General features: G+C 42.1%; 1 protein-coding gene and 1 long non-coding RNA gene across 17 annotated transcripts in view; one reads left to right on the top strand and one right to left on the bottom strand.

Moving 5' to 3' along the window:
* Positions 1-27,494, top strand: part of KCNMA1 (potassium channel, calcium activated large conductance subfamily M alpha, member 1) — a 770,521-nt gene that overhangs the window by 647,298 nt on the left and 95,729 nt on the right. For 3 of the 16 annotated variants that reach the window (XM_011974872.1, XM_011974878.1, XM_011974866.1), the window contains one exon: positions 22,983-23,069. The exons of the other annotated variants lie outside the window; for them this stretch is intronic. In XM_011974872.1, coding sequence (XP_011830262.1) covers positions 22,983-23,069 — 87 coding nt within the window. The remainder of the gene's footprint in view (positions 1-22,982; positions 23,070-27,494) is intronic. 16 annotated transcript variants of the gene reach the window in all.
* The window catches only part of LOC105535685, a 93,289-nt gene continuing 84,775 nt past the window's right edge, over positions 18,981-27,494 (bottom strand). Inside the window, exons 3-4 of the long non-coding RNA XR_001005480.1 lie at positions 19,768-19,962; positions 18,981-19,129 (exon numbers count right to left, since the gene is read on the bottom strand). This is a non-coding gene — a long non-coding RNA (uncharacterized LOC105535685). The remainder of the gene's footprint in view (positions 19,130-19,767; positions 19,963-27,494) is intronic.

Below are 27,494 nucleotides of genomic sequence, written 5' to 3'. Positions count from 1 at the left end.
TGCCTGCTATCTGATTGCTAAGTGTAATAGAAAGGGACAATTAAAATTATGATGCAGTGGCAACGCAGGACCATATTGATTCAGACCTGCTGAGACCTGCCTGACATGATTCTGGTCACAAAGCATCAGTAACTCTGGCACAAACAAATTAATCATATGGTAGAAGAGAAGCAGACCTTTAGACTTGCACTTGGAACCAGCTTTAGCTAAAGTATGTGTGTGATCACTGACACCAACCTTTCAATTTACTAATAGTTTAAACCTGCACAATTACATGCATCCTTTTGCAAACTACTGTAGCTAATTTTAAATTATACATGACTTTTATTTCGGGTATAAATATAATACAAGAAGGCATTCAACTCTGATGGTTAAGCTAAGAGAAGTCCAATATGGTCAGGTTGAAGGGAGACATACCAAAATCAGTTTAGTGTAATCTCGAGTCTTGTCAGATAATAAACAAAAATCAACTTATCCCGAGTAGCCTTTGGTTTGTACAGGCAGAGAATTAACATTGTCAATAGAACTAAAGTCACTGGAGTGAACTAATGGCATTTTGAAGTACATAAAATCAGATACAAGGGCAAGGGGTGGAAACAGCTCTAGGAAAATGTCTACAATAGGACACACCCTATCCTGACAGTCTCCAACGCCTGTTAAAGGAGAGTTAATTTAATAAGCTACATTTAAAAATCAGCAGCCTATAATTATCTCATTCATTTTATGTGCAGTTTTGGGCGACTTCCTCAAATTCCCCAATCCTAAATTCTGTTTGCTTATTTTACTTCTGGGCCCTAAAAGCAATGACTCCCCTCTTTGCACTACCACTACCAGTGAGAAAAAGACAAAAAAAGGAGAGCCAAGGATAATAAGCACAAATCAATGTGATCATAGTTTTTCACGTATTCTTTTTAAAGCCCGTTCGTCTGAGTCTCCATTTTCTTCCATCTTCCCGTGCTTCCCATGCTCATGTGAGCGCGCTCCCTCTCTCTGTCAATATCCATCACACCTGTGCACACCAAGCACTACCAGAGCCTTTGGGTTCTCCCCTGGCTCTTTAGTTACCCTGGCCCATGCGTCCTGATTTGACCCTTTGTACTTCACTGCAGGAAGTAAAAACAAAGTGGCAGATCGGCCTAGGCAGCCATTGGGTTGTCGCCTGTGACTAAGACCTAGTGATGGACCTGGAAGGGGCTTCTTAGGATACTCTTGTTGGTAGCAGGCGAGGCTACCGAAGCCACTGCCTCTTGCTTGATTTTGTGATAGCCACACTGAGCCATAGGTTGACTGGACGTATACCTTACTCTGGGCCTTAGCTCACTCTGTGCAGTGGGCAGCTTCTTAAATCAGCATTGTAAGGCAGAAATCCTGCTCGGGTAAAATTGCCTTTGAGAAGGATCCTTTACATCGCTCATCTGTTCAAAAGCTCTCAACGCACTGGGTTCTCCACCAGAATAAATAGCTGGTTGTTTCAGTTGAGTGTCAGGTAAAGTCACTGGCTTGTATTTGGGGACCTTGTTGTGCTTCCACCACCTTCAAAACAAGAGTGTGATTGAATTCCTGAAGATGAATACACTATGAAGATGTACTGCAGGTAGATGAAAGGAGACAGGAACAGTAGGCAAAAGGCAGCCAACTTCTCAAAAGAAATTCTTTGAAACAGGATTGGGAAACAAGAAGTAGAAAGGTCAGAATGAGGGAAGCTGACAGGGTCCTTTGTGTATACCCCATCATGGGACACCTCTCTTCCCAGGGACACTGCGCTGTAATAAATGACTCGGCTCTTTAAGGACAAACTAGAAAAGACGTTGGCATGCCTCACATAAGCCCAGAAGAGGCCCTTATGCAAGGTGACATAGAAATTATGTTTGCTTTTTTATTTCAGGACAGTGGCCGGTTGTCAGGATACTCATCCTGACAGCTTCTACCACCAGGCAGTGGCTGCTTCCTCTTACCTCTATGGTGGAGGGCAGATGTGGCCAGTTAGCTCCTCATCTTCCATCCTCCTCCACTATCTCAGGCGACAGATGCCAGGGCCAGCCCGCCTTCCACTTGAGCTTTCTTGTCAAGGCTCTGCCTTGAGCCCAAATCCTGACCTTTACTGTATGAAATAAAGTACTGATGAACAAGCAGAGGTTTGAATTAGAGCAGGCTTGGAGCAAATGTCAAGTCCATCTCTGCCTCCTTCCTCTACCTGCACCAGGAGCCTTGGTTAGACCCAGTCTGGAGTTTGCAGCGCCTTAGGCTTTATGGGTCTGGGGAGACATAACTTATTAACAAAGAGTTATTAAATTTTTATCAATTTTACAACACAATGTAAATGCCTCCTATGAATCTACATTGTATTCATTATCATTTAAAACGTTAATTAAGTCGAAGTTGCATTTAATTTCTCTCTAAATGGGCCTCTGGGAAGAGGCTTTTAGAAACATCTGTGGGAGCGTGCGGCTCACGGAGCTGGGGAATCCCCCAGCCCGCATTCAGGCTCGCCCCCTGAGTTGATTGCTATCACGTGTCTGTGGCTAATTTGTTGTGATGTGATTGGGCATTGTCTCAAATTAGTATCGGACCAATAATGGTGTGAAGTCACTCGAGAGAGGCTTGTGGGGCAGTGGCACAGGCTTCACTGCATCCTGCCTTCCTTCCCCATCCGGGCAGAAATGGACAGTGGGTCTGCAGCACCTCTGGTCTCCGTCATGCCTTGGGATTCTCCTTCTCATATGGTGCCCATCACTTCAGTTGGATACTTCCTTCATCGGAGATGGATGCTTGTCATCTGGCCCAGCACATTTAGGACATTTGCCAGCATGCTCTTCGGAATGATCTTAACATTTGGGATCTTTGACTCCCAGTGAAGCCTAGAAGCTGCAAGCACAGAGCAGCCAAAAATGGAAACCAGAATGGAGTGGAGGTAGAAATTATAAGCAGGTCATGCTCATTGGTGAGGAGAGACAGAAGGAGGCATACTACCAACATTTGCTGAAAAATTGTGTTTCTCTTTTGAGGCTAGGATCATGTTTTAGTCTTATCTGAGCATGGGGTCACTCCCCAAAGAGATCTATATTCTATGTATACTGCATCACCAAGGGAGTGAGGTTTATTGACACAGCAGTACTAAGAAATGGCTAGTTGGTTAACTTGGATTCATGTTACAACTAGATTTAGTGTAGTCTCTACTCTTTTGTGTGCAAGCAACTCTGAGAACACAGGGAGGATATGTATATGTGTTGTTATTGTTGTTACATGTAACACTTATATAGCATTTGCTGCGTTACTGGCACTACTCTGCCTATTACTACAAATATTAATTAATTTAACCCTTATTATGAGGTAACTGTTGTTTGCAGTTGAGGTAACTGTAACCTGAGACATCTGCAATGTGCCCCATTTACAGACTAAGGCACAAGGGTCTCATAGCCAGTGAGTCTGGCCACGGGTCTCATAGCCTTATGTCACAGTCTCATGACTTGCCAAGGGTCTCATAGCCAGTGACTGGTGGAGCTGGGATTTCAACACAGGCCATGTGGCTCCACAGTGTGTGGAGTTGGTTGAGTTGCTCAGTTACTCTTGCAGTTGAATGTGATGGATAAGTCACTTAATCTCCAAGGGAGGAGATAAAAGTGAGGATTCCGGTAACGAAAACTCGAGATAACGTAGGGAGTCCTGGGGGACCTCCTGCACAGCAGCTGGTCACCCAATTTGGCTGAAGTTTAAGACTTAGCATGCAGGGAGTGCACCTCCCTGAAGGGTAAAATGGGGCTCCATTCCTGGCAGGGTCCAGGTCAAGGTTTTTGTTCTTAATCTGTAATATGATAGAAAGTCTTTAGACAATGCGACACTATCATATTGGTGTTTGATCAGGGAAGTGACCTAACAGAGCCTTTGTTTTGGGAGGGCTGCTGTGGCTGCAGGGGAGGAAGGGACTGGCTAGGGGGCAGCTGGAAGCCCCCCTCTCAGGAGACAAACAGAGGGGAGCCTGTGGTGGGAGGGCCAGGGCCCAGCTGCTCTGAGAAGCCTTCGGAAGGAAGACTTGATCTATAGTGTACAGGACCCTGCAGCTGAAGCACATTATCCAGATACAAATCCAAGAAGTTAGAGTCTTTAAAAGACAGTTTAATTAGTGGCTCTGGAGCAGTTGAATTCCATGAGCCTAATTCTCCCCAGCTGACCCAGCAGCCATTGTGATTCCCAGCGGGGTTCACTAGAGTTTCCTTCTTATTGGAGGAAGATTTCCTGACCTCTGACCCAGGACTGGGAGACCCACCCGTCTGCATCCACTACCACTGGCCTTGGGGATCTACTTCTGTTTCCTTTTCCTAACCAATATTTCTTCCCTCTGCCTCACTGTCCTCCCCAGTTCAAGTATGTCTCACATCTTGAGTGTGTTGAAGGTGACAGGCAGGCAGCTCTCACCTGCTGGTGTGAAGTATTGGCTCAGGCTGAACAGCAGACACAAAGCAAGTGGGAGCCACCAGTGGGGACACCTGGCCAGCGCTGAGGCTCTTGCTTCCAGCTGCAGGTGGTAGTTTCGGTTAGAGCTCATGGGAATTCTTCTTTAAATGCCAGTGTATGGCAAGGAGACTTTTCTCCTTAGGAAGTCAGCATGTCTCCTTACATCGATGGGGGAAAAAATAATAAAGTGCTTCACATCCCATTCACTGAAAATGCACTGTAGTTTTCAACCACTTAACCTTCTTGAGTGGAAATACGAAACACATTTCCTGTGAAGTACTGCCACACAGAGTCCTAAAGAAGTCAAGTGGCATTTCGAAGTACCATGGACAACTTTCTTTTCGGTTTTACCGCTTTGTGCATAAGACCTTTGTCTGTGTCCTTTCTTATGTCAGCATCTGTGGTTGTGGCATTTGTGCACACCATTGACCTCAGAGGGTCATTAAAACTGCATGGAAAAGCACTTGAGTCCTGGGTTCCCTCATGGTGGTAGGCTGTGCATGCTGAGAATGCCAACTTCTGGAAGTGCAATGTGGCAAAATGCACCAAGCCAACCAACTGTGTGTTGTCTTTCTCTCTCTGGGGCTTTCTCCCAAACCAGCGTGTTGAATTACCTGGATAGTCAGGGGACCCTCCATCGCCACATCTGCTTACAGGGGTTCTGCTTCCCCAGCTGACCTTTTTCCCAAAGGGAATCTAAATGGACAGAGCTAAATCCAGCATTATCAGACCCTTGCATTTGAAATCTCAGAGGGAATTGCAGAGGCCTTTCTGTAAATAGCTAGGTAGTGCTTGCTTTGGAGGGTGATTGCTACACATGCCCATAGATTTTTATTCTGAGGAGACATTCTTTTGATGTCTAGCTTAGATGAGCAGAACTAACCATAGTGGCCTTTCTTCTCTGACCCTCTCATTTGGTCATCCTCAGGAGGAGCTAGTCTTTTATATTCAAGAGAAACAGCAAGAAAAACTCCCCCAGCCTTTTCTAGTAAATCTGAAAGCTTTCATTCTAGCCCCTTCAATACAGCAAGAGGAGTCCCACCAAATGTTCCTAGAGCTGCAGAGAAAACCCTATGCAAACTGAAAGTGGAATCTTTTGAGGCAGATCTGCATTAGGGATGATCTACTGCACTGAGAGACTTATAAATGAAGTGAGAAACACTCCAACCCCAGAGCTGGCAGTGTACCAGCTGTATTGACAGTGCATAGATGGGCATCTGCACACCATAGAGCATGGGCTATCTTCTGGGAAGGGAGCTGACTGCTTGCATTAAAATGATCTTCATTTTGGCCAATGTCAGCTTTCTGGGCTGGAGCCTGTTGGATCACACTCAGTCAAAAAAGGACCCAGGGGCTGCCTTCCTTCCCTCCAAGGTCAAAAATGTAGCATGCTGACATCCTTGGCTGGGCTTCCTATATTGGCAAGAATACTTGAGTAGGAAATGGCCTGGAGGATTCCAGTTCAGTAAATATTTGATGAGTAAAAGAATGAATAAATGAAGGGGTTCCCAACCCTTAAAGGAATTGGTGATGTGCTAGAAGCCAGATTGCCCCAGATCCATGAAGTTTCCCAAAACTTGCTAAGTAGCAGCTTACTGTATAGTATATGTATGTAAACATAAAAAAACTGGGATGCGCAAGAAGATTAAGAGGGAAAAAATGTAGTAAGAAAAAACAAGGACATGACTGAAGGAACTAGAAAATGATCAACTGGTAGTTGCAATTGATATTCTTTGTGAAGGATACATTATGGGAAAGAAGATCTGGATACAAAGTACCGGAAAATAACCACACAGGCAAAAATCCACCAATGCTTCAAATGAGGAGAGGCAGGGATACCACTATGCGTAGAGAATTTGCTCTACAAAATCAAGGACTTGCGACATTCACATTGAGTTTTAGTAATGTCAGCAAACCTGATCATTTTGCTGTGAGTCAGGGCGGCATAAAACCAATGCATTGGGCAGGGCTTATGTGAGGAAAGGGGCCTGTTGTAGATAGAGAGGTGTCAGCATCTGCAGGTGGGCGCATCAGCCTGCCCAAATGTAGAGAAACATTCAAGGCCTTTTATGGTGGTCAGGGTAATTGACTCTGACTCAAAATAGGCAGCTTGAATCCAACAGCAGCACCCAAATGATGACTCCTTCCACATGGAGGTATCCAAAAGCTGAATGTCTCATAGCTATTTCCCATTAAGAGCCATTATTCTGTTTGTTTTGCTCAAGCCAAGGAAGAGTTTTCTTGATCGTTCTCAAAGCTCTCTCAGGCTGCACCAAGCATTCCCTTACCTTTGAATGGTTCTGAAATGCTCTCTGCATTTTGTCAAGGTTGATCTGGCCATTTCTTCAGTGCAGATGAGTAAATTTCCACATATGGTCTGTAACATATCCAACGGAGAGAACACATCCAGCAGGGATGCTTCAAAACCAAAGCCCTAAACAGGTGTTACTAAGAAGGCAGGCACAGTGACCTGCAGAGAAGAGAGATGCTAGGTGAAAATAAAAGCTGCAACTATGCTAGGAATGAAGACAGGGAGGAAGGGGCTCAGGTCATGTCACAGGGTCTGGAAGTTAGGGCATGAATGTGACATTTGCAAGGGGCTGGTTGCTGGAAACACTGCTCCTTCATAAATATCTTCTATTAAGATGAAGATGGGAAATAGACAGACATCTCCTGTCTTTCCTCCTCTGTATGTTAGGGGATTCTGAAGCCATCCCCTCACTGTGCAGTGAACTGAGAGATCTTGTTGGCAATTATAGCCTGAAATTCTAGGAAACGTCAGAGCAGGCAGATACAAGGATGAGATCTGTGAGTTTTCTGGAAACTTTGGAAGTCCTGGTGAAGTCATGCTTTGACATGTTCACTGAGTGGATGCTCATGGCTATAATAAGAGTAATGTCTTATGTGTGTTTGAGTCTTTGCACTTCTCAAGGCACCAACATCATCTCATTTCATCTAGGCATCCCCAGCATAGACAGCATGTCCTACTACCATGTGACTTTGAGTAAGTCCCTGAACTTCAATATTTTTTAGCTTTCCCATCTACAAACTGGAGATAATAAGGACCTATCTCACAGAGTGGTTGCATGAATTCAGTGAGTGAATATATATAAAGATTGCCTGGCATATGTTGAATTATTGCTATCATCCTTCATTAACATATGAAATTAACAAAGAAACAGAGATGAACTTGACCAAGATTACATAGTGGATGAGTAGATTGCTAGATCAGAAGCCTGCCATCTCCCATAGTATTGATGGAAATAATAATGATAAGCCACTTTAACCATAACTAGTGCGTTTTTTTTTCAAATGACTGACTGTCATCAAGCTAGCCTTATGATAGGCCATATCAGCTACAGGCAGAGAAGCCCACAGATAGTGACTGAGAGTTGAACAGCTTAGTATAACAGACTATAAAATTTAAATGGAGTCAATTTGTTTAATTTCTAGATCATGGAATAATTGTCCCAACAGAAATAAGCCAACAAAAATACCAGTAGATAGCTGTTATCTCCCCAGAACATTGGTTTCCATCTTGACTACCCAGCAGGCCTTGCAAAATTTGCGTGTAAAATGGAGAAATTGGAAGATCATATTTCTAAGTTTCCTTTAAACTCTGAGACTCTGATTATCTTCCTTCTTCTGATTGAAAAAGGCTAAAAGTCCTTTTTGTTTCAACCCTTACTGTTATAAATCCTTCTAAAATGCTGATGTCTATTACCCAACGCTGTGGTAGGTCCTGTGAGGAAGAATGATGTGTATAGAAACCTCGTAGTATGTAAGTGCTATTGTTCTGTGAGTTTGCAGCTTCTAGGGCAGGAACTGGGCACACAGGAACACACAGAAAGAGCCCAGAAGACTCTTACAGGTCTCTACTTTATTGTCAGCTTGTTTTCTTCCAAGGTGTCTTTTATTTTTCCTCAAGGAAAGCACAGAAAAAGGCCCTCTCCCCAACCCGGGGTCCTAGTATAATCTATGCTCCAGTGATTTGGAGGTTATCAATAATCAGAACGTTGTCAGCCACTGAAGCTCTCCCAGACCAGTTCATATGCAGTGTCTCTACAGATGGCCCCAGCCCTCCCGTAATGAATGCTAACTGTCTCCCCAAAGAGCCTCCTCGTCATGTTTGTTACACCTTGTTTTGTTATTGCCAGGTCTCCAGGAATGAACTTGTGTAGCAGGAAGCATATAGGGCCAAACCGGGACACCATCTTCAGGCAAAAGAGGCTTCCTAGTTAGAATAGTACAGATTTGATGGATGAAAACAAATGTGTGTCTTAGATTTCAGCCCAGCTGTTAGAATCCCTAGGTCCTGGGATCTTTAGAAAACTGTGACTTCAGGTCTCATCATTCCTCATCCCCCTGAAACCCCTTCTTTATGGCTTGTCCATCGCTAAAATAGGTCTGGAGATCATCAGCAAATTCAGTGTGTTTTTGGGAGAGGGAGGGAAGTTGGAACACAAAAAGAGGAGAACAGATGGGGAAAGAAGACATTCCTGTCCTTTCAAATTCTATCAAAATTTATTATTTGGATGATGATCTTGATCTCAACTCATCTTTTTCTGTTGTTATTGTTGTTTTTTGAGATGGGACCTCCTTCTGTCACCCAGGCTGGAGTGCAGTGGTGTGATCAGAGCTCACTGCAGCCTTGAACTTTTAGGTTCAAGCAATCCTCTCACCTCAGCCTCCCGAGTAGCCAGGACTACAGGTGTGCACCACCATGTCTGACTCTTAACCTGTCTTTGAGGTCTGGTTGGTGTTGAGACCTCACATCATCACCTTTCCTACCTTGCTTTATAGTAGTTGGACTCTGCGTCTTGTTGATTTTGTCATTAATTAGATGAGTGCTTGGAGCAAGGCCAAGACTGGGCCCAAGTGTTTCACCCATGTCTTACCACTATCCCTTTCTTAGAGCAAACCTGATGTGTGGACAGGTCTAGGGACGGCTGGAATGAGTATCAAAACGAACATTGAAAATTCTGGGTTTTACACTGTGCCACTCTCTTCCCTCCTACCGATGGCCGAGTCCTCTGATTTGGCCTCCATATTACATTTCGAACCTTTTCTCACCATTGCCAGTGGCACTGCCAAGCTCACATGCTCGTTTCTTCTTCAGCTAGTCTGCCATTGTTGCCTTTCAACCTTTCAGTTAGTTCCCCTTGCCACCAAACCACCACCAACTTTAGTATTCTAAAGCACAGACTTTATCATGTTATCCCATTTTAAAGAGAGAGGAGACCTTTTGATGGTTCCTTGTTTTTTAAGAGGATAATTTCCAACTTTCTGCTATTAAAATGGCATTCAAAGCCCTTTGCAATTTGGCCTCAACCAGTTTCCCTAGTTCTGTTCTCCACGTAAGCATCCATCATCTAACAATTCTCTAGACGTGTCTTATTTGTGTTACTTAACACATTTCTGGAACCTTTTCCTGAGACTGTGATTATTTTCCTCTCCTCTTCTAGCAGATTGAAACTTACCCATCCTTCAAAGCAGGGGTCAGCACACTGTCCCATGGGACCAGTCTGGCCTACCACCCATTGTAGTAAGTAAAGTTTCCTTGTAACATAGTAACATCCATTCATTTGCTCAGTGTCCCTGGCTGCTTTCAGGCTACACCTGCAAAGTCGAGTAATTGTAACAAAGAGGGTATGGCGCAGAAAGCTCAAAATATTTATTATCTGGCCTTCTAGGGAAAAAGCTGGCCAACCTCTGCTGTGAAGGTACTGCCGTCTCTGTGAAGCCTTCTTGACTAGCTCACCCTGACCCCGAATTAGAAAAAGTGAATCTCTTTTCTGTAAGCCTGTAACATTTCATGTAAACCCCATTTAGAGCAGTTTTTATGTTGAGGTTTTTGTAGAAGTCGACAACAGCAACAAACACCACATCTCATTGGTCTTTGAATTCTTAGTATATTGCACACAGTAACCAAGGCACACAGTGAGAATTCAACAAATTGCTGATTAACATGTAAACTCTGTTGAGAATATGTTTCCAGAGTTTATTAAGCATGTATCGCAAAAGAAAAGGTCTTTCATGAGAACTTGAACCAGAGGCCAAAAAAAAAAAAAAAAAAGTCTCAAGGCTAGAGATCTTCCTTTCTTCCTTCTTGTTCCTTTATACCTTCTTGAACAGAATCTTTGTTTCTGAACAGCCTACAGCCAATTCCTTTGACTGCTGGACAACTCTTGAGTAGTTTGATCTTGAATTGATCACTGCTTCTTCTGAAGGTAACACATTTCTTCCATTGTTTCTGCTGACAGCACATGGTGGGCTCCGTAGTGGATCTGGGGGTGCTGATGTTTTCTCCTTCCATATGTCATTGGGTATTTGAGTCGGGGTAGGAAGCCATGGCAAACCCATTGCTTCTGTTCATCCATGTTTGATTCCTCATTGATTTGAATTTATCCCAAATAAATTTGGATATTTAAGGTTCTTAAGGCAGGGCGTGCACCTTTAATCGTTCAGACCCTAGCCAGTGGCCTAGACCTCATCTCACTGGACTAATACACAAGCTAACACTAGGAGTTATATCTAGGCAGGGTAAGCCCCCAGTTCAAATCTTGACAGCCCTGAACCCCACCAGATTCCCCTTCACCCTTCGCATCTGTCCAGAATTGCTCCTGGAAACCCTGTCTCTCCAGGGCACATGGTAGCCAGCTGAGGTGGGAGATGGGATGCCCGTGGCCTGTGCCTGAGACCCTCCTAGTCCAGTTCCCTGTCTGGATAACTGGAGACACTTCAGGCTCAAAGCAAGCATTGTGACATTTGGTTCTCTTCACACATATGCCTTAGACAGATGGAAGAACTGAATGTAAAGAGATTCTACAGAGTGTATTGGAAATAACAAAATTGTGTATGTGTGTTTTTAAAGGATACCCTTTTGGTTGCCACATAAGTTATTTTTGTTGTTGTTGTTGTTAGAGATTAAATCTCGATAACTTTTTGGAGTTAGAATGGGCTTCCCATCAGCTGAATGGGCTACACACTCGTCTTCTTTTTATAGCCATCCAAGAATGCCGCTGCCTTCCTCACATCCCCTGCTATGTTATCAGCACGGTAGTTTTGCTTGAGATCAAATCAGGGCAACACAGGAACTGTCATTTTTCATTTACTGGGGTCCTTTGATCCCATTTGAGGTTTATTTGTTTCAAGTGAAAAATACAATCCCTATTGCATGCATCTATTCTTTAGAGTACTTTTTTATTTTATTTTTTTATGTTAGAGATCAAATCAGAGTTGTAAGTAGTATGGTCATTAGTTATCACCACTAGATTTCATAGGCTACACTTTATTTCTGTTCTTACAAAATCACCAACCTTCTCTGTTGCATAATGATCACTTCCAGTGAAGACACAATATGCCTTTCTTGGGTACTTGGGTGTTAATTTATTTCACAGTTTCCTTTGTAGATACAATCAGAGTCACCTATCACATTCCTGTTTCTGCTTTTTATTGTGTTCCTTTGCTATCGCGTTTGTGTGATCTTTTTCTGAAAAATGACAGGTAGTGTTTCTCTGCTCACTGTATCAGTGACATATTTTCCACGACTTCTCTATTGCTATTTTAAAAATATAACATTTTATAGATGTAATCTTAGTTGTTTGTAACTTAGGTTTTGTTATATGAGCAAATTTCCTAAATGACATGTTGGTTTAGGTACATTTTTTAAAGAAAGGGAAAAATATTTTCTGCAAAATAGTTTCTTCTAAATTGTAAGTGAAGGAAAAGCTCTGTTAGTAAGATTATAATGCATTTTCCTGATTTCTTAGTACATCGAAATGCATGAACATTATTTTTATGTAAGTGATTAAGTTGCGGTTTTTAATAACACGTTGTTAGAGCAAAAAGAACTATCCCTTTTGATTTATTTGGATGTTTACTGGGTGACTTACAGTGCTTTACATATTAGAATTGGTTTGTCAACAATTAACATTCTAGGTTTTTATATAACCCATACTTCAGGTAATAGAGGATTATTAAACTGCAACCAGTGTGTTAGAAATCTGCCTACTGGTAATAAAATTCTTATGTATAACAGCAGCTGAGAAATACTGCTGTATATTTATGCATAGATTGCAAGATAGATGGCCTGCAAACCGCAGAGGGGCCTGACATGCAGGTCCACCAGCAGGTGGCGCTGCTTTTCTAGAAATAAACCCTCTACCTGGCTTCTAGGTACTCTCCTCCTCCTCACTTTCTGCCTTTTCTCTTGCAGATTGTCTCCTTTATTTCTCTAAAATAAATATCTAAAACTGTTGTTGCTGTTATTTGAAGAGATATACTGCCAGTAGGACAATGCCCCTCAATTGCTAAGGTTTATTTGAAATCCAGCTTGCCTGATGCAGTGCTTACTTGAAACAAGTCCCGGTTAAATACATGTTACTGTTTGTAAAAGGTAACTACACAATGCTGGATTCAGCACTGAGATCGGATTACCTGTGCTGTCTGATTATTGTTATGTGGCAAGTCCTCATTTTAATCTAATATCTATTTACACAAATTAATCCCATAGGCTTCTATTCACCTCAGGATAATGAGGGGCATTTTTATTAAAGTGACTGATTGATATACTGAATTAATGTTTTATATAAAAAGTCACCTTAGTATGATGTTCTTTCATCACGGTTACTCTAGAATCCAGGTTGGGTACAGTGGCTCATGTCTGTAACCCCAGAACTTTGGGAAGCTGAGGCAGGTGGATCACTTGAGGTCAGGAGTTTGAGACCAGCCTTGCCAACATGGTGAAACCCCATCTCTACTAAAATACAAACACTGGTCAGGCGCCTGTAATCTCAGCTACTTTGGAGGCTGAGACAGTAGAGTTGCTTGAACTCAGGAGGGACAGCTTGCAGTGAGCCAAGATTGTGCCACTGCATTCTAGACGGGGTGACAGAGCGAGACTCCGTCTCAAAACAAACAAGCAAACATAAAACTAAATAATAGTACTAATAAAAGAGTTACTCTAGAATCCAAGTCACCCAAAGCATGTTGCTTTTCTCTCGGGGCCAGAACTACATTTTGACAAACAAGATCAGAGTTTTTATTATGTTTTGTTATGTTTTTTAAGAATACTTTTCACAGAAAAGCTGATCAGCTCATCAACTTGGGTATCATAAATGAGGACAAAAATCAAATATGCAAGCAAAACTATTTTTAAACATTATTGTGTCCACATATACCCGATTTTTCAACCATTTTTTTCAAGACACAGCTATATTTTTTTACTGTTTTTTCACAGTCTGCGGTATTCCTTTGTACAGGATATTTGAGTGTAAACATTAGCTTATGTAGGAGAAAATGAATTTATTGAGGTTACAGAAGGGGAGAATTGAAATATGTCTCAGGATGACTCACTTATTTGTTTATTTTCTTCATTATTAAATTTTCGTCCTTTTTTTTTTATTTTTTTAAAAGAAAACATTGTCTTACTGTGTCATCCAGGCTGGAGTGTAGTTGTACAATCTCGGCTCACAGAAACTTCTGCCTCCCGGGTTCAAGTGATTCTCCTGCCTCAGCCTACCAAGTAGCTGGGAATACAGGCATATGCCACCATGCCCAGCTAATTTTTGTATTTTTAGAGTCGGGGTTTCGCAATATTGGCCAGGCTGGTCTTGAACTGACCTCAAGATATCCACCTGCCTCAGCCTCCCAAAGTGCTGGGATTACAGATGTGAGCCACCATGCCCGGCCCTTCGTTATTAAATTTTCTACCTATCAGGCCATAAAGAACTTTGGAAGCATAGGCAGTATTTTACTCTTTTAATAGGATTTCTCTCTTTTGAGTTTTTAAAGTTTTCTCAGGCATACTGCACTAAGGGCTGCAAGTTGATCTAGATAATATAATGTACACACTTATTTAATTCACCCATGTGATTTTCACAGAGAACATCTTGAAGTGTTATTGATTCAACAAAACCAAGGAGGAGAGGATTGGGGAAACATTTTCTTCTCAGTGAATCTACTTTAAAGCATTGGTTTTGTTGAAAATGATTTTTTGAAAATATGGATTGCAGTCAGTTTTCGTGTAAAAGTCAAACCCTGATGGGTTTCCTTCCAGTTCTCTGTAGAGTGGATGGTATCAGCTGGAGTAGCTGAAGACAGGAAATAGCCATCCTGAAATCAGGGTAAATTTACCTGGCTGGGCTGTGAGGAATAGGCCTTGTGAGTTTCACGGGACCCCTTTCCGAGGCATTAGATACCCTTATTTTCCTGTTGAATAAGTTCTCCAGAAAAAAAAGAGAAAAGAGACCTTCAATGGAACTGGACCATTGCCAAGGGCCTCCCTGCTTTAGTTCCATACACGAATGTGTGTTTCTTACCTTTGAAAGGAAAGTGGGCTGAGCAAGCTAGGCAGTTTCTGATAGACTTTTCCAAGATGTAAAGCCCACCCACTATCCTCTTTGAACTTCAGTATTTAAATCGAAGGAAAAATAACTTTCCCAGAGGATTCAGATTATTACCAAATATTGTCCAAATTCTATCATTTGGAAGGTAAACCTTTACACTATCTGCCCTTTATACCTCCAACTGTGCCCTCAAATACATCTTCCTGCACTAGCCAAACTGACTTTCTTACAGTTTCATATTTTCCAACCACCTTGACTTGGTTCAAGCTGTGTCCTCCGCCTGGCATGCCCTTCCCGCCCTCGATTGCCACTCCTTAGTCTGTTCAGCATCACGGGTCAAGTGTTCCCTGAGTGCCAGGCCCTGTGCTCCATCTGGGGATATACGGTAAATAAGGCTGACCTCTCTATTCATCCTATTCTTGTTTCAAGTCTTCTTCTTTTTCTTTCTTTCTTTCTTTCTTTCTTTTTTTCCTAACAATTCTCTCTTTAGGACTTACTTATTCGCTAACACATTTCATGTAGCCATCCCTTGACGTTCTCATGCAACATCTTTTGTACTGTTGCTTTTACGTAACTTACGAGTTTGTATATTCGTATTTGATGCAATTATCTAATTTCTCTGGCTAGGGTTGTGGTTCTCTCTTATTGTGCATCTTTAAAAAGATTTTAAAGAAAAGAACAAGAAAAAGTGATGCCCAGCATTAAACTCAGAGTCATTACAAATCAGAGCCAGAAAGGTCTCATACTTAACTAATGCTCATCCCCCCCAGGAAAGGGAAGTGTCTTGCCAAGGCCACACGGTTGATTCAAGGCAGGCCTAGAACCCGGGGCTCCTGATCACTAAGCTGTGCTTCTCCGCTTTGCAACATCACCTCTGTAGCTGCTAGGAGGTATTTATTGGGAACTTTGCAGGCTCAGCATTGTGAGAGACTCAGTGATATGTAAACTCCAACAGAGCAGCTTATAAGCCTAGTAGGGGGAGTAGAACACATTCAAATTGAAAACAAGTTATAATAATGTAAGGCATGAGATCAGAAGTGCCAGGGGATTTTTTAAAAAGAGGAGAGAATTGATCTTGTCATAATCATCTGGGAAGGCCCCCTGGAGGAGGCAGCCTAACCTGTCCCTTCAAGGGTGGTCAAGTAGGCAGGTGAAAGGAAGACATGGTGGGAGGGCCTGGTGAAGGAGTCACTGCTTCTCTACCCCACCATGCCCCTGCCGCTTCTTCTGTCTCCCACGTGTCTGAATACCACGATCAATCCCATGACCTCCCAGCAGAAAGTCAAGGGAAAGAGGCCCTCACAATCAGGCGGTGTGAATTTCCTGTAATTTAGAGGAAACAGTGGGGTTCCTCTGTCGCCATGTGTCTTTCATTTGTTCTTGCCGTGAATGGTTCCAGCCTTCTCCAATTGAGGTCCGTTTAAACGTTTTCTGGCTTTTCTTGTTTTTATGACATTTGGCAAAACCTAATTATTTGACTTGAGCACTTCATTGGGGCCATATGAAACAAGGGACAAAGGTGACAGTCGAATGAGATGCAAGGGTAGGGGTCAGGTGGGGGTGGGAAGGCTCACCCCATTCTAAGGGTTGGTTACTGGATCAATTGCTTGGGGCAGGAGAGAGAGTATGGACCCATGTGAATCACACCATGTCCAAAGGTGGCAGACTGGTGTGGAGAAGGACCCAGAGGCAGAGAACTCTCATTGTTCTGACTCTTCAAAGCCAAGGCAATAATCATGGGTAGCGTTTAGAAAGAGCTCACCAGGACTTCTTTTAAGTGCTTTTCACATTTTCCGTCCATTCTCACAACCCTATTAGATAGGTATTCCAATTCTCATTTTATTGGTGAGAAAACTGAAGTTAGATAATTTGCCAAATACCTAGGTTCAGACCCAACAGTGTGACTTCAAGGCCTGTGTGCTTAACTCTTACCCCTCTACCCACTCAATGTGAGTTGGCATTTGTGGAAGGATATCCCATGCCTTAAAATCTTTATCTCAGGGATGGTACACTTGAGTGTCACTGGTTCCAGGGCCAGAAATGCAAACATGGGGTGCCTGCCGTATATCTGGGGGTACAGTAGGCAGCAGTGGGGCATTTGAGCAGCTGACAAGCTCCTGCCCCAGGAGAAAGGCACCCTTTTGGAATGAGGACTCAGTCCTCTATGAGATTTTTAATTAGAAGTTAGAAATCCATATTCATATGGACAATCTTCAGACTTAAAGATTGGTCCTCAGACTGTCAGCCTGCAGCTCCTGGTTATGTCCTGTAATCCCAAAGCATCTCCCAAATTTGGTGTCCTCCTTGGTCCAGTAGGGATCACGGTAGATCATAGGACATCGAGGTATGGAGTAACTGATTTGACCTACAGTAAATCCAAATCTATTTGATTATAAACTATCTTAGAAAAAGAGCTCTAAAGAGGGTCAGAGCTGGGACTTGGGCAGGTGGACTGACTCAAGAAGCTCATATCCTCATGCTGGTCTCACAGGCAGAATTCTGGCAGCAAATGATCTGAATTAGAAGTCAGCCGACCTGGGTCCTGGTTCAGGGTCTGCATATGAGTGCAGCTTTGAGGCAAAAGAGGGTGAAGCCAGAGCATCTCCAAGCATCTCCCAGTCCTTCTGTTGCACTCTACACCTTTTTCTCTAATGTGTTGACCAGAAAGGGCCTGCCATACACTAGCATTATAAAATATTGCACAGGATGTGTCCAAGGATAATTATAATAGCATACAGATAATGATTTTATAGTTCAAGAACATCCATAGAAGGTGATTATGCCCTTAAGAAATATACTAAATGCTGTGTTTAGTGTAAAGTCATAATCCACACTGGTCCTTACCTCCCAAGGTTAAAAGCATACTGTATTTCTAAAGTGTTCTGGCAGAACATTCTTCATCGGGCACCTGGGTTGCACTAAAAACCCATGCATTTTACCTTTATCTGAGTTTCAAAGAAAGTATCAGTGCACCCATCTGGAATATATATTAGAATTCTAGGGGGCTTTTGACACCACTGGCTCAATGGAAGATATGGTATTTCTGGATGAGCCAATAATAATAATGTTAATAATAATAGTGGTTCATATTTATATAACATCTTATGGTTTAGAAAACAGTTTCACATATACACAATTAGATTTTAGGCTGGTCTTTAAATATAAGAATCATTGGGGCAAGCATTAATTTAAAGAATATAAACAGTAAAGTGAAAATGGAAATGTATGATTGACTTCTTCTGCCAGTCATGGCTATTTGAAGCTGTTTGGCAGCAGGGAGGTGGGGGGCAAAAAAAGAAAAAGAAAGAAAGTAACGTTGGTGTCAAAATGTATAAGCAAATAAAAACTTTCACCCCAAAGTGGAAATGTAAATCAACATTGTGTTAACCAGGAGAATTTGATGTGGGATGTGAAATAAAGTCCATGAGAGACCTGACCCCAGCTCTCTTTTCTGTTTCTCACTCTGGGCAGGTGGCAAATCTCAGATTCCTGAGGCAGCGTGATCTTTTCTCCACTCCTTTGGATGCCTGGCAATTTGTAAATCCACAAGGAAACATTTGTTTCAAGGGCCTTCCTTAACAATCTCATGCAAACAGCATGAAGTGATCAAAAGAAATAACTCTTGTCTTAGATTTGCCTTGTCCAGTTCTGTGGGGTGGCAGAACCAGTACCTCGAATACCTTTGAGAAATGGTGTTCAGGGCTGGAAATTGGGTGAGGTGAGAGAAGCTTTTGCCTTGGGCACCAAATTTAAGAGGAGACCCAAAACCTCAGGAATCAAGATAAATGATAGTTTCATGCAATATTTTCAAGCTATCAAAATAAAATATTTTCAAAATATCAAAATTTTAAAAATCCAGGATGAACAGAATGTCATAATTTTAAGTAAAGACAGGATAAATATTGATTCCAAAGCTGGCATTTAAGTACTGAATTCACTAGGGCTGGAAACAATAAGGACACCAGGAAACTAGCAGCTGCAGCCATAGGTGTGAGCCCTTCCAGGGTGCCAGGAGCAGTGTTTGGTATCTTACAGGCACTTTCTCTTGATACACTTTGGGGGACCTGATATGACCTACAGTAAATCCAAATCTATTTGATTGTAAACCATCTTAGAAAAAGAGTTCCTTTACAGGCTCCATAAATTCCATTACAGTCCATTTTGTCTTTGTTAAATGTATGGGTTGGAAATTACAATTCTTTTATTCACAGTGATGATTTTAGACACACAGCTCAGAAAGATCAGCATTCACTTAAAAAATATATTAGCATGCTTGTATCTATTAAGCACTATTGCTTTGTAGGCTCCAGCTGATGATTTTAAGTAGACTGCAAAAGGGGAAGAAAAATCAAGGATAATTATAAATTCATAAATGCATAATTCATTGGCATAAAATGATTTAAATGGATTGGATGTGGAATTATCTATTTCCTGAAGAAAATAACAGAGATGTTCTGATTAAGCCCATAATCTAGTGTATGTGAAATTCTAGCCAAACTGATGGGGCACATTTTCTTTTCTGAAACTACCTTTGATAAGAAATGCATTACAAACTCATCAGTTTGCCTTCCTGTTAACAAAGAGACAGCAGCCGTCTGGATCATTCTGGATTCACAGTGAAACTGCCACACCATGTATCCTCCAACTAAAGCTGTGCAAGTTTGACAAGGGGCAGATGAATCCAGGAGTTATTGTGCAGGGGTTTAAATCTATGCGGCAGCTGACGGTTGAAATAATCATCTATATATCGCTCTGAGCTAGCTGGGGAAAGGTTGAAGCTGTATATTTTCAACATATCTAGTCTAATGGTTAATCTGTTGTCTTGTACGGGGCTCTCGCAGGGTGGACTGGCAGCACACGCTGACAGCTTCGAGGAATTGCTCACGGTAGATGTGGTTCGCCTTGCTTTCCAAAGTACTGGATGGATGAATTTAACTTAGCTTGAGTTGGAAAATGTGAAACTCACCTGACTCATGACCTCAAACATGAATGGACCAGCAGGGCTAATAGTGGGTTGGGTGGTAGGGACAGTAGAGTCACTAAACTACCTCCGTTCCTCTCGACGTCCCCAGATCTGTGTACTTCAGGTGTGCTCCATGGGTATTTCTTTTGTTATTTGGCTGTCTTGACAGGTTGGGAAGAACATTGTTCTTTGTGGAGACTGGAAAGCAAGGGAAATATGAGAAGATTAAACTACTGCAGGGGTCAGCAAAGTTTCTCTGTCAAAGGTCAGCAAATTAATATCTTAGTCTTTGCAACACATATGGCAAAGTCCTCAACTTTGTCGTTAGAGATGGAAGCAGCCAGGGATGGCAGGTAAACCAATAACTGTGGCTATGGTCTGAAAAAATTTTATTTATAGCCACCAAAATTTGAATTTCATGTCATTTTAGTGGATTACAAAATATTATTATTCTTAGATTTTTTTCCCCAATGACTTAAAAATGTAAACACATGTTTAGCTCATGGGATGTACAAAAACAGGTGGCAGGCTACAGTTTGCTGACCCCTGAACGTGAGAAAGATGAGAAGGAAGCAGCTGTTGGTGCCCAGGATGTGGCAGGTTTCATCCCTACTCTAAAAGTTGTCCCCCACAAACATGGATTGCACGTGCTACGGCAACCTAAAAGAGTCAGTTTTAACTTTTGGCCTCAAAGCCAAAAGTTGGCTTTTGGTGTCAGGAGTAGGGAGTAGGGAGAGAAGGAAAGAAAAGCTGGGAAGGGGCTGTTTGTATTTGACTTTTATACATTCCCCACCCCTCCCAGATGGATGCAAAGTAAAAATTATCTCCCGTCTCCTAGTACCTTCCCATTCTCCAAACCCCACAGCAAAAATTCAGGGATGTTCTTGAATTTCTCTTTTCAATTGTGCATTTCCTGTTGGAATTCCATTGTTCATCCCCATGTCTCATCTCTAAGAAACTAATACCTAGTGATTTTTGCTTGAGACTTTTCTTTGCCCTTGAGGTAATAGAGAGTCTATTCCAGGGAAAAAGAAAATGGCTAAAGGCATCCGGAAAATTCCAAAAGGATTTTCTACTGAATACTGAGCAGGGCAGAGCGTTGGGCAATGATTCTAACAGGTCAAGTCTACAGTGAAGATATATGAGCTGCGATTCTAGATATGGGGGGCTTTGGTAGATGCTGGATTCCTCTCAGGATACATACAGAACATAGTTTGAGATTGGGGTTGGGGACCTACGGCATGGGTACCATGGGTGCATCTAATTTACCCAATTGGATTCTAGAGGATCCATTAGGCCCACAGTATTTTGTAGAGAACACTGCATTCCAAGTCATGTGGATTCTGTTAATATATTTATATAGTATTTTTTTCTCTCTCCCATGTAGGAGCTGAATTCTTTCATTACTCTGTGTTGATGGACTCAAACTTACACAATTCAGGTTTCCTAGGCAGTGAATAGAGCCAGAAATATACCCTGTGATTAACTTCTATGTAACCTATTGTTCCTTAAAGTCTCCCTCCCCATTTTCCTATTAGCTCCACAAAAGCCAGAAATGCAAAAGCTCTAACAAGCCTCCCTTCCCTGCCCTGGCAGCCTACCATAGGGTGGGCACTCCCTATGCCTGTCCTAGGGAAGTACAGGTCACTTAGACATTTTTAAAAATTCTTATTCTGCATAACCACAGATTTTTAAAAAACTGACACCCATTAGGTTTTCCAAGTAAGTGTATTTCCTATTTCCTAGCTAGAACTTGTGAAATTATCCCGCTGGAATAATGTATATGATAATGTGGTTGTTCAATTTTAGAGAGGTGTATATGTTTGAGATATTACGATTGTTGGGGTTGCTTTTAAGGGGCAGCGTCTTTCATCTTTTCCTCATCTGTGGCTTAATATTAGCCGTGATGTCAGAGGTTGCAGTGAACCAAGATAGCACCACTGCATACCAGCCTGAGCAACAAAGACCTTGTCTCAGAAAAAAAAAATATTAGCCATGCTCTTTCAAAAGATAGATTTATAGTTGATTTTTAAGAAGAATACTACAGTGCTCATCAAACTTCTTGGTGATATGTGCTATTCCAAGGTTGTCAGGCAAGAAATTCTCATTCCAAGGCTATCACCCACACCCACTTTAACTCCCCTGCACTTTGGTACTGCCCACTACTCTGGGCGTAGAACGTGGCTCCATTGCCTGGCTTACCTGATCCTAGCTGTGCTTAACAGCTCAGCCTCGTTGATGGACACATGACATTCCCCACTGTGGGATTCATCCCGAAACAGCAGTCAAGCGCTCCTTTACAGCAATTATACTACCAAATTCACAGTATGGGTTGTTCATCTGGCATATATTGTTATTTTTGTGGTTGTTTACCCATCATTGCTTAAGGAAATAACCACACCCTCTCACCAGTCTGATTTGTGTGAAAAAGAGCCAGGCACCATTCCATCCTCTAATCCCAAGATTGCACTCTTGTGGCCACATCCTAAGACTTTGAGAGTTAACTTGCACAAACTTTCTGGTGAAAGTCTTAAACAGTCGTATCAGAGAGAGCTTAGGTCAGCTTGGGAGTTTTGTCCATGGTGAATTACATTTTGCAACACGACTGTTATAAAATTCCAGGAATTTTACCATCACTCCCTACCCTTCATTTTAGTAAAACAACATTTGAAACACCCACTTTTCATTGGTGTCGCTGACGGCCAAAGGAAATGCCGTGGATCCTTTTTCTGAGGAATGGCAAACTCACGGCGTTTAATGTTAGGCACTGATATCACAACTAAGGGGACTGACCAAGCCACCAGTTTGAGACAGACAGCAAAAGTTTATCACCAAGGACTGATTTTTCAGTGGAATTTCTTTTAGCAGACTTCAGGAGAGAATGGGTCTGATCTTGCTGCTAAACTGAGTGTTCGGTGTCTGTGCATGTTGTGGGGTGACGGGGAAGTCTGTATATTTTTGGAAGTTATACTAAGAAGATTGTCTTCTGAATTTCCAGAAGTATTATCCCTCCTGACATGGATGACAATAAAACAGCAAAAGGAATTGCAGGCAGTCATCAGGGTAAAAGAAAGGGGAAAAAAAGGCAATTCAGCTGTGAGGGAGAAACTTCCAGTTTGATTCAAAGCTATTCAGTGTTAAAATTGGTTTGGAACTTTTCTAAAACACATTTCACTAAGGATTAATTTCCGTTTTCTTTTCTCCTTATTGTTTGGCAGTCAAGGTTGCAGCTAGATCACGCTATTTCAAAGACCCATTTGAGTTCAAGAAGGAAACTCCCAATTCTCGGCTTGTGACCGAGCCAGGTGAAGGAGGACTGTGACCCATCCCCATTTTTAATAACTGCCCTGCACCCCTCAACCTTCTACTTTACCATGCTGAGCTCAGTTGAAGAAGAGCGATGCACTACTGTGGATTTTAGCTTGCACTTAGCTTGCTGGGCAGCAAAATACCAAAAGGGAAAACTGTAAAAAAAATTAATAATAATTAAAACAACCTCACCCCCAAACTGGCAGCTTGCGCAAGACTTTAGTCGGAAGCCCTGTTAGCTAGATGCCTTTGTGTTCAAACCACTTTGCATGACTCTTACTCTGAGTGACTCCAGTGTGAATATGACATTACTAATGACCTGCTAAGTGTGTACAGATGTGGGTTTCTCCAGATGTGGTGATTAATAACATAATGGAGATAGCGGTTGACTCATGTTTATGAGTTGTTTGCCTTTTATTACGTTTCCGAGTTTATTTGCTTTGAACTGGTTTTGTAACTCCAGCCAACAAACTCACCTTTAAATCTTAAAGGGCATCATCCCCTTAAATCTCACTGGGGAAACAGGGCAGAGGGAATGTGCCCCAGGCTAGAGCTGAGCATCAGGTCCGTTCTATGCAGGCATTAGACTGAGTTAGGGAAGGCTGGGAGTTGCAATCATTGCCCCATTTCACTCCAAGGACCATAAAGAGGCTTGGTAAACCCTGACACAGTGTTTGCAATCTGGCAAGGCTGATAAAGGAAGATATTTCTTTTTAAAGAAATCTAGTGAAATATGTAATCATTTTGAAGTAAGCCCAGAGTTCTGGCCAGTGTTTCTGGAAGACGTTGCTTGCTTTTGCTTGAAAACAGAATGCTGATGAAAAGTCGAGTAAAATGTTGTTACAGATGTTCAACTCTGCATTAAGGCTGTTGGAATTACCACCACATCTTAAATCAATTCCCAGAACATTGTCTGGAGCTTATGTCATTGAAATAACGAATCCTCTTTAGTCAAGTATAAGCAAACATGTTAAAACATCATTGTAACTTTAAATTAAACTCTAGCGCAAACCAGGGGATCTGAAGCCTCATTAGACTTGCCTGACATTTTCCTAGCACCGAGTCTTCCCAAACTGTAAAACTGTTAGATTCAGTGCCTATTAGACAAGGGAGCGCTGGGAAGTTACAACAGCACATTAAGTGTTATACTTAGGGATGTGCAAAAACAAGCCCTTGAATTTTATGAGTACTTGGAGACTGGATGGAGTTCAGCTCGTATAAAAATTCCACGTTAGATTCCTGAACTTGTTTGTGTTCTAAAGAAGTCAGGTTTCTTTAAAGGATCATATCTTCATGTGGCTTCCGCAGCATGAAGGCAAGTGAAAATGCCAGAGATGGAGGTGTATTGTAATTAGCCGAAATGTAAGTTAAATAAGAGCTTGTAAATGTGCATCGTCATGAGGTAGTGGCCCATTACTTCAACACATTTGTCTTTTGTGAAAGTGAGTAAATTTAAGCCTCCCTTTTAATTCCATTTTTATTCCTCTCATGTAGTCACAGAAGCCATGAAATGAAAATTATATTTTATAGCTTAACTAAAAGTTTTCCTAGATCTGCTTTCTTTAAATATACAGAAATTGATAGGATCCATATAAAGGCTAATAATTAAATGTGGTTATACCCTACTTATGAGAAAGAAGTTATCACTGCTTCTCTTGAGGGACCTAAGCCATATGTAATGGTCTCCATTACACAGCGTTCATATATTTAAGCTGGAGACGTTTTCCCCCATCTCTTCAGGGAACAGATCTGCATTTCCAAGGCTGTGAGTGCAGGAGGAAACCTTTAAACCCAAGTTTCATTTAGGAGAACAAATCCCACTTTAAATGCAGTCTGATTATGATAGATGATCTTTCTGAGTTGCAATGAAAATAAATAGTTTCTTTGCGTAGAAGAGGCACAACTTTACTACCAGAATGAGGTGTCTCCCTGGAGCTGGCTAACAGGTTATTAACTTGCAACTCTTCCATCTGAAGATCAGTGTGGGCCAACAGCTAGCAACAAGATGTAAAGATAATGGCCACTTAACCAAAGAGAATTATTTGTTATAGGCCCAATGCAAACAGGGAAGCAAATGCTAAGCAAAAGAATCCCACAGGTATGCTAGGGAGGATGACTTCTGTTCAGGTCTTAACTCATCTAGATTCATTGTGTAACTGGACACAACCGTGGTAACATCTGGTGACCTTGAAAAACGCTAGCCGTGGTAGACTAGGTTAGATAAAAGACCTTTGGATGTGGGATTACAACCCTAAGAAGGCCAACTGAATTATAACCTTAAGATGAGAAAAACAGAACTTGCACCCTGACTAGAGCGACTCACATGCACGCACACAAACACACACATGTTATTTGCTCCAGCATGCTACGCAAGCAATCTAGGTCACCCTGAACACAATATACCAATTGCAAGCGGCCCATATTAAAAGATGACCTTGTCTTATAGGTCTAGTCAGTGCAAGACTTTCTACTTCATTCTAAGATGGGGAAAGTGCGAAAGTATACTTATACACACTCACACACACACACACATACACCCTCACTGCCTTTCTACCGCATTATTGCCTCGGATGCCTGGTCCCCTATCCTGTGAAAGGAAGATTAATTCAGGTCAAGCTCAGAGTGCCTGTTTGCTTGCCGAGAGATGCATATCAACTCTAAGTGATTTTTTTCAATACCATTTATGTGGCTTGTATTTATTTCCTTTAATCTTTTAAGTGCTGTTTAGTCTCTGTGTGATTTGCTTTGGATACTCATTTCTGATAAGATGCGATATTATCCCAGCCACATAGTCTCTGCCTGGAGCTCTAAATGACTGATACGGTCGCAGCCTGAGCATGGGCCCTGGTGGGTGTCAGAGGAAGCAGCTGGTACCGGGGGTGGGCTGTGGGTGTTTGCAGGTGCTTTCTTGCCTTCATTTCTTCTGGTCTCACTCTCACCTTACACCAGAGTCATTCCCTTTTTCTGCATCAGCCAGGATTTAGACAAGCCCAAACTGACAGCAGAATAGGAGAGTGTAAAATGTGTAATACTTTGAAGCAGGTTTGGAGGGTAGTTGGATTATTAAAATTGCCTTGGAACCATGTATCATAACCTACTAAATTTATTTAGCATTTTCAGGGAAGTACCATATAATGGATGCTCTAATATGGGTCTTCCTGAATAATACCAAGTAGCTGACATGGCACTTTCTCCCCCATCTAAGACTCCTACACCATTAACATATATCAAAGCTTCTTTTGATGTCATCACTGCTAATATTTCTCTTCTTAGCTTTAAGGTAACTGCCGTGCATTCTGAGTTTCAGGGGTGCTTTCCTCCTAGTCTGTGTTGCAGTCAACTATAAGAATCTGAAGATACTATTTTTCCTTCTTGACATTACAGCTTTAGCCTGAATTGTGGGGGTGGGGAGAGGAGGACTAGAATTTTGCCGCTGATGCCCTTGGGTGACAGGCTGGGTTTGCATCTGCTAATTATCAAGCAGTTCTCTTAAAAAGAAGCATGATGCAGGCTAATACATCTGCAAAGCTTATTAGTGGGTGTCTTTGGGCAAGAGCAGTAGAGTGTGCTGTGGTGTTTCTAAGTGAAGCTTCACATTGCTTAGCGATCTGTGTGGTTTAGATATTTGGAAAACAGCTTTTGGTTTCCAATCCCCTGTGCTGCCCTCCATCCCTGCCCCGCTGCCTCATCATCAGAGATTTCATTCAATGGCAACCTCCTCCTTCATTCTGGGGCTCTCCTCCAACCTCACCAGTCCCGGTGCTCCTGTCTTCATGGGTTAAGAAAGGACCCCATTGGCACAGCCCCACAAGCCCTCCCTCTTGGCAGTTGGAGGGATAAAAGCTGAGTTGGGCTTGGGATTCTTGAGCCAGCATGCGCCAATGTGCCCCGACGTGATTGAAACATTGGCTGTCAAGACCTTGAATCCTTGCCTGTTTTCAATGCTCTTTCTCTGGCATGCAGGGATTAGGAACCAGCTAAGTTGGTTCATCTGGAGAAGCAGCAGGCTGGCAGTTATGCCGACATTTCAAATACAACTTTATTTCTGATTTTGGTTACAAAAAAATGCACTCGATTACTGGGCAAAGCAAAGTAACCAAAATTAACTCTAGGAATAATGATTGTTCATAAGTTTTTTTTTTTTTTTTTGGTATACAGATAAATCATGATTTCTTTTTTCTTTTTTCTTTTTCTTACGGCAGGGTGTTTACAAACTATTTCAGTCTGTTTAAAGTGCATGTTCAAAGGCTGGAGTGTAAAGAGGTGATGCCTTCACCTTCTCTAAGCCAGCCTGTTTGACTAACACATTTGGTCTTTGTCATTGGGTCCTAAAAGACAGCCATGAATTCCTAGTGAGTGACTGAGCCTTGAGTGTGTGTCCTTTGATATTTTGCCTGTATTTCACAGTCTGCCCTCAAACT

Source organism: Mandrillus leucophaeus, unplaced genomic scaffold (genome assembly GCF_000951045.1).
Source record: "Mandrillus leucophaeus isolate KB7577 unplaced genomic scaffold, Mleu.le_1.0 Scaffold15, whole genome shotgun sequence".
NCBI classification, from domain to species: domain Eukaryota; kingdom Metazoa; phylum Chordata; class Mammalia; order Primates; family Cercopithecidae; genus Mandrillus; species Mandrillus leucophaeus.
The sequence above is the reverse complement of the archived record's forward strand: the minus strand, read 5'-3'. Positions and strand labels throughout refer to the sequence as shown.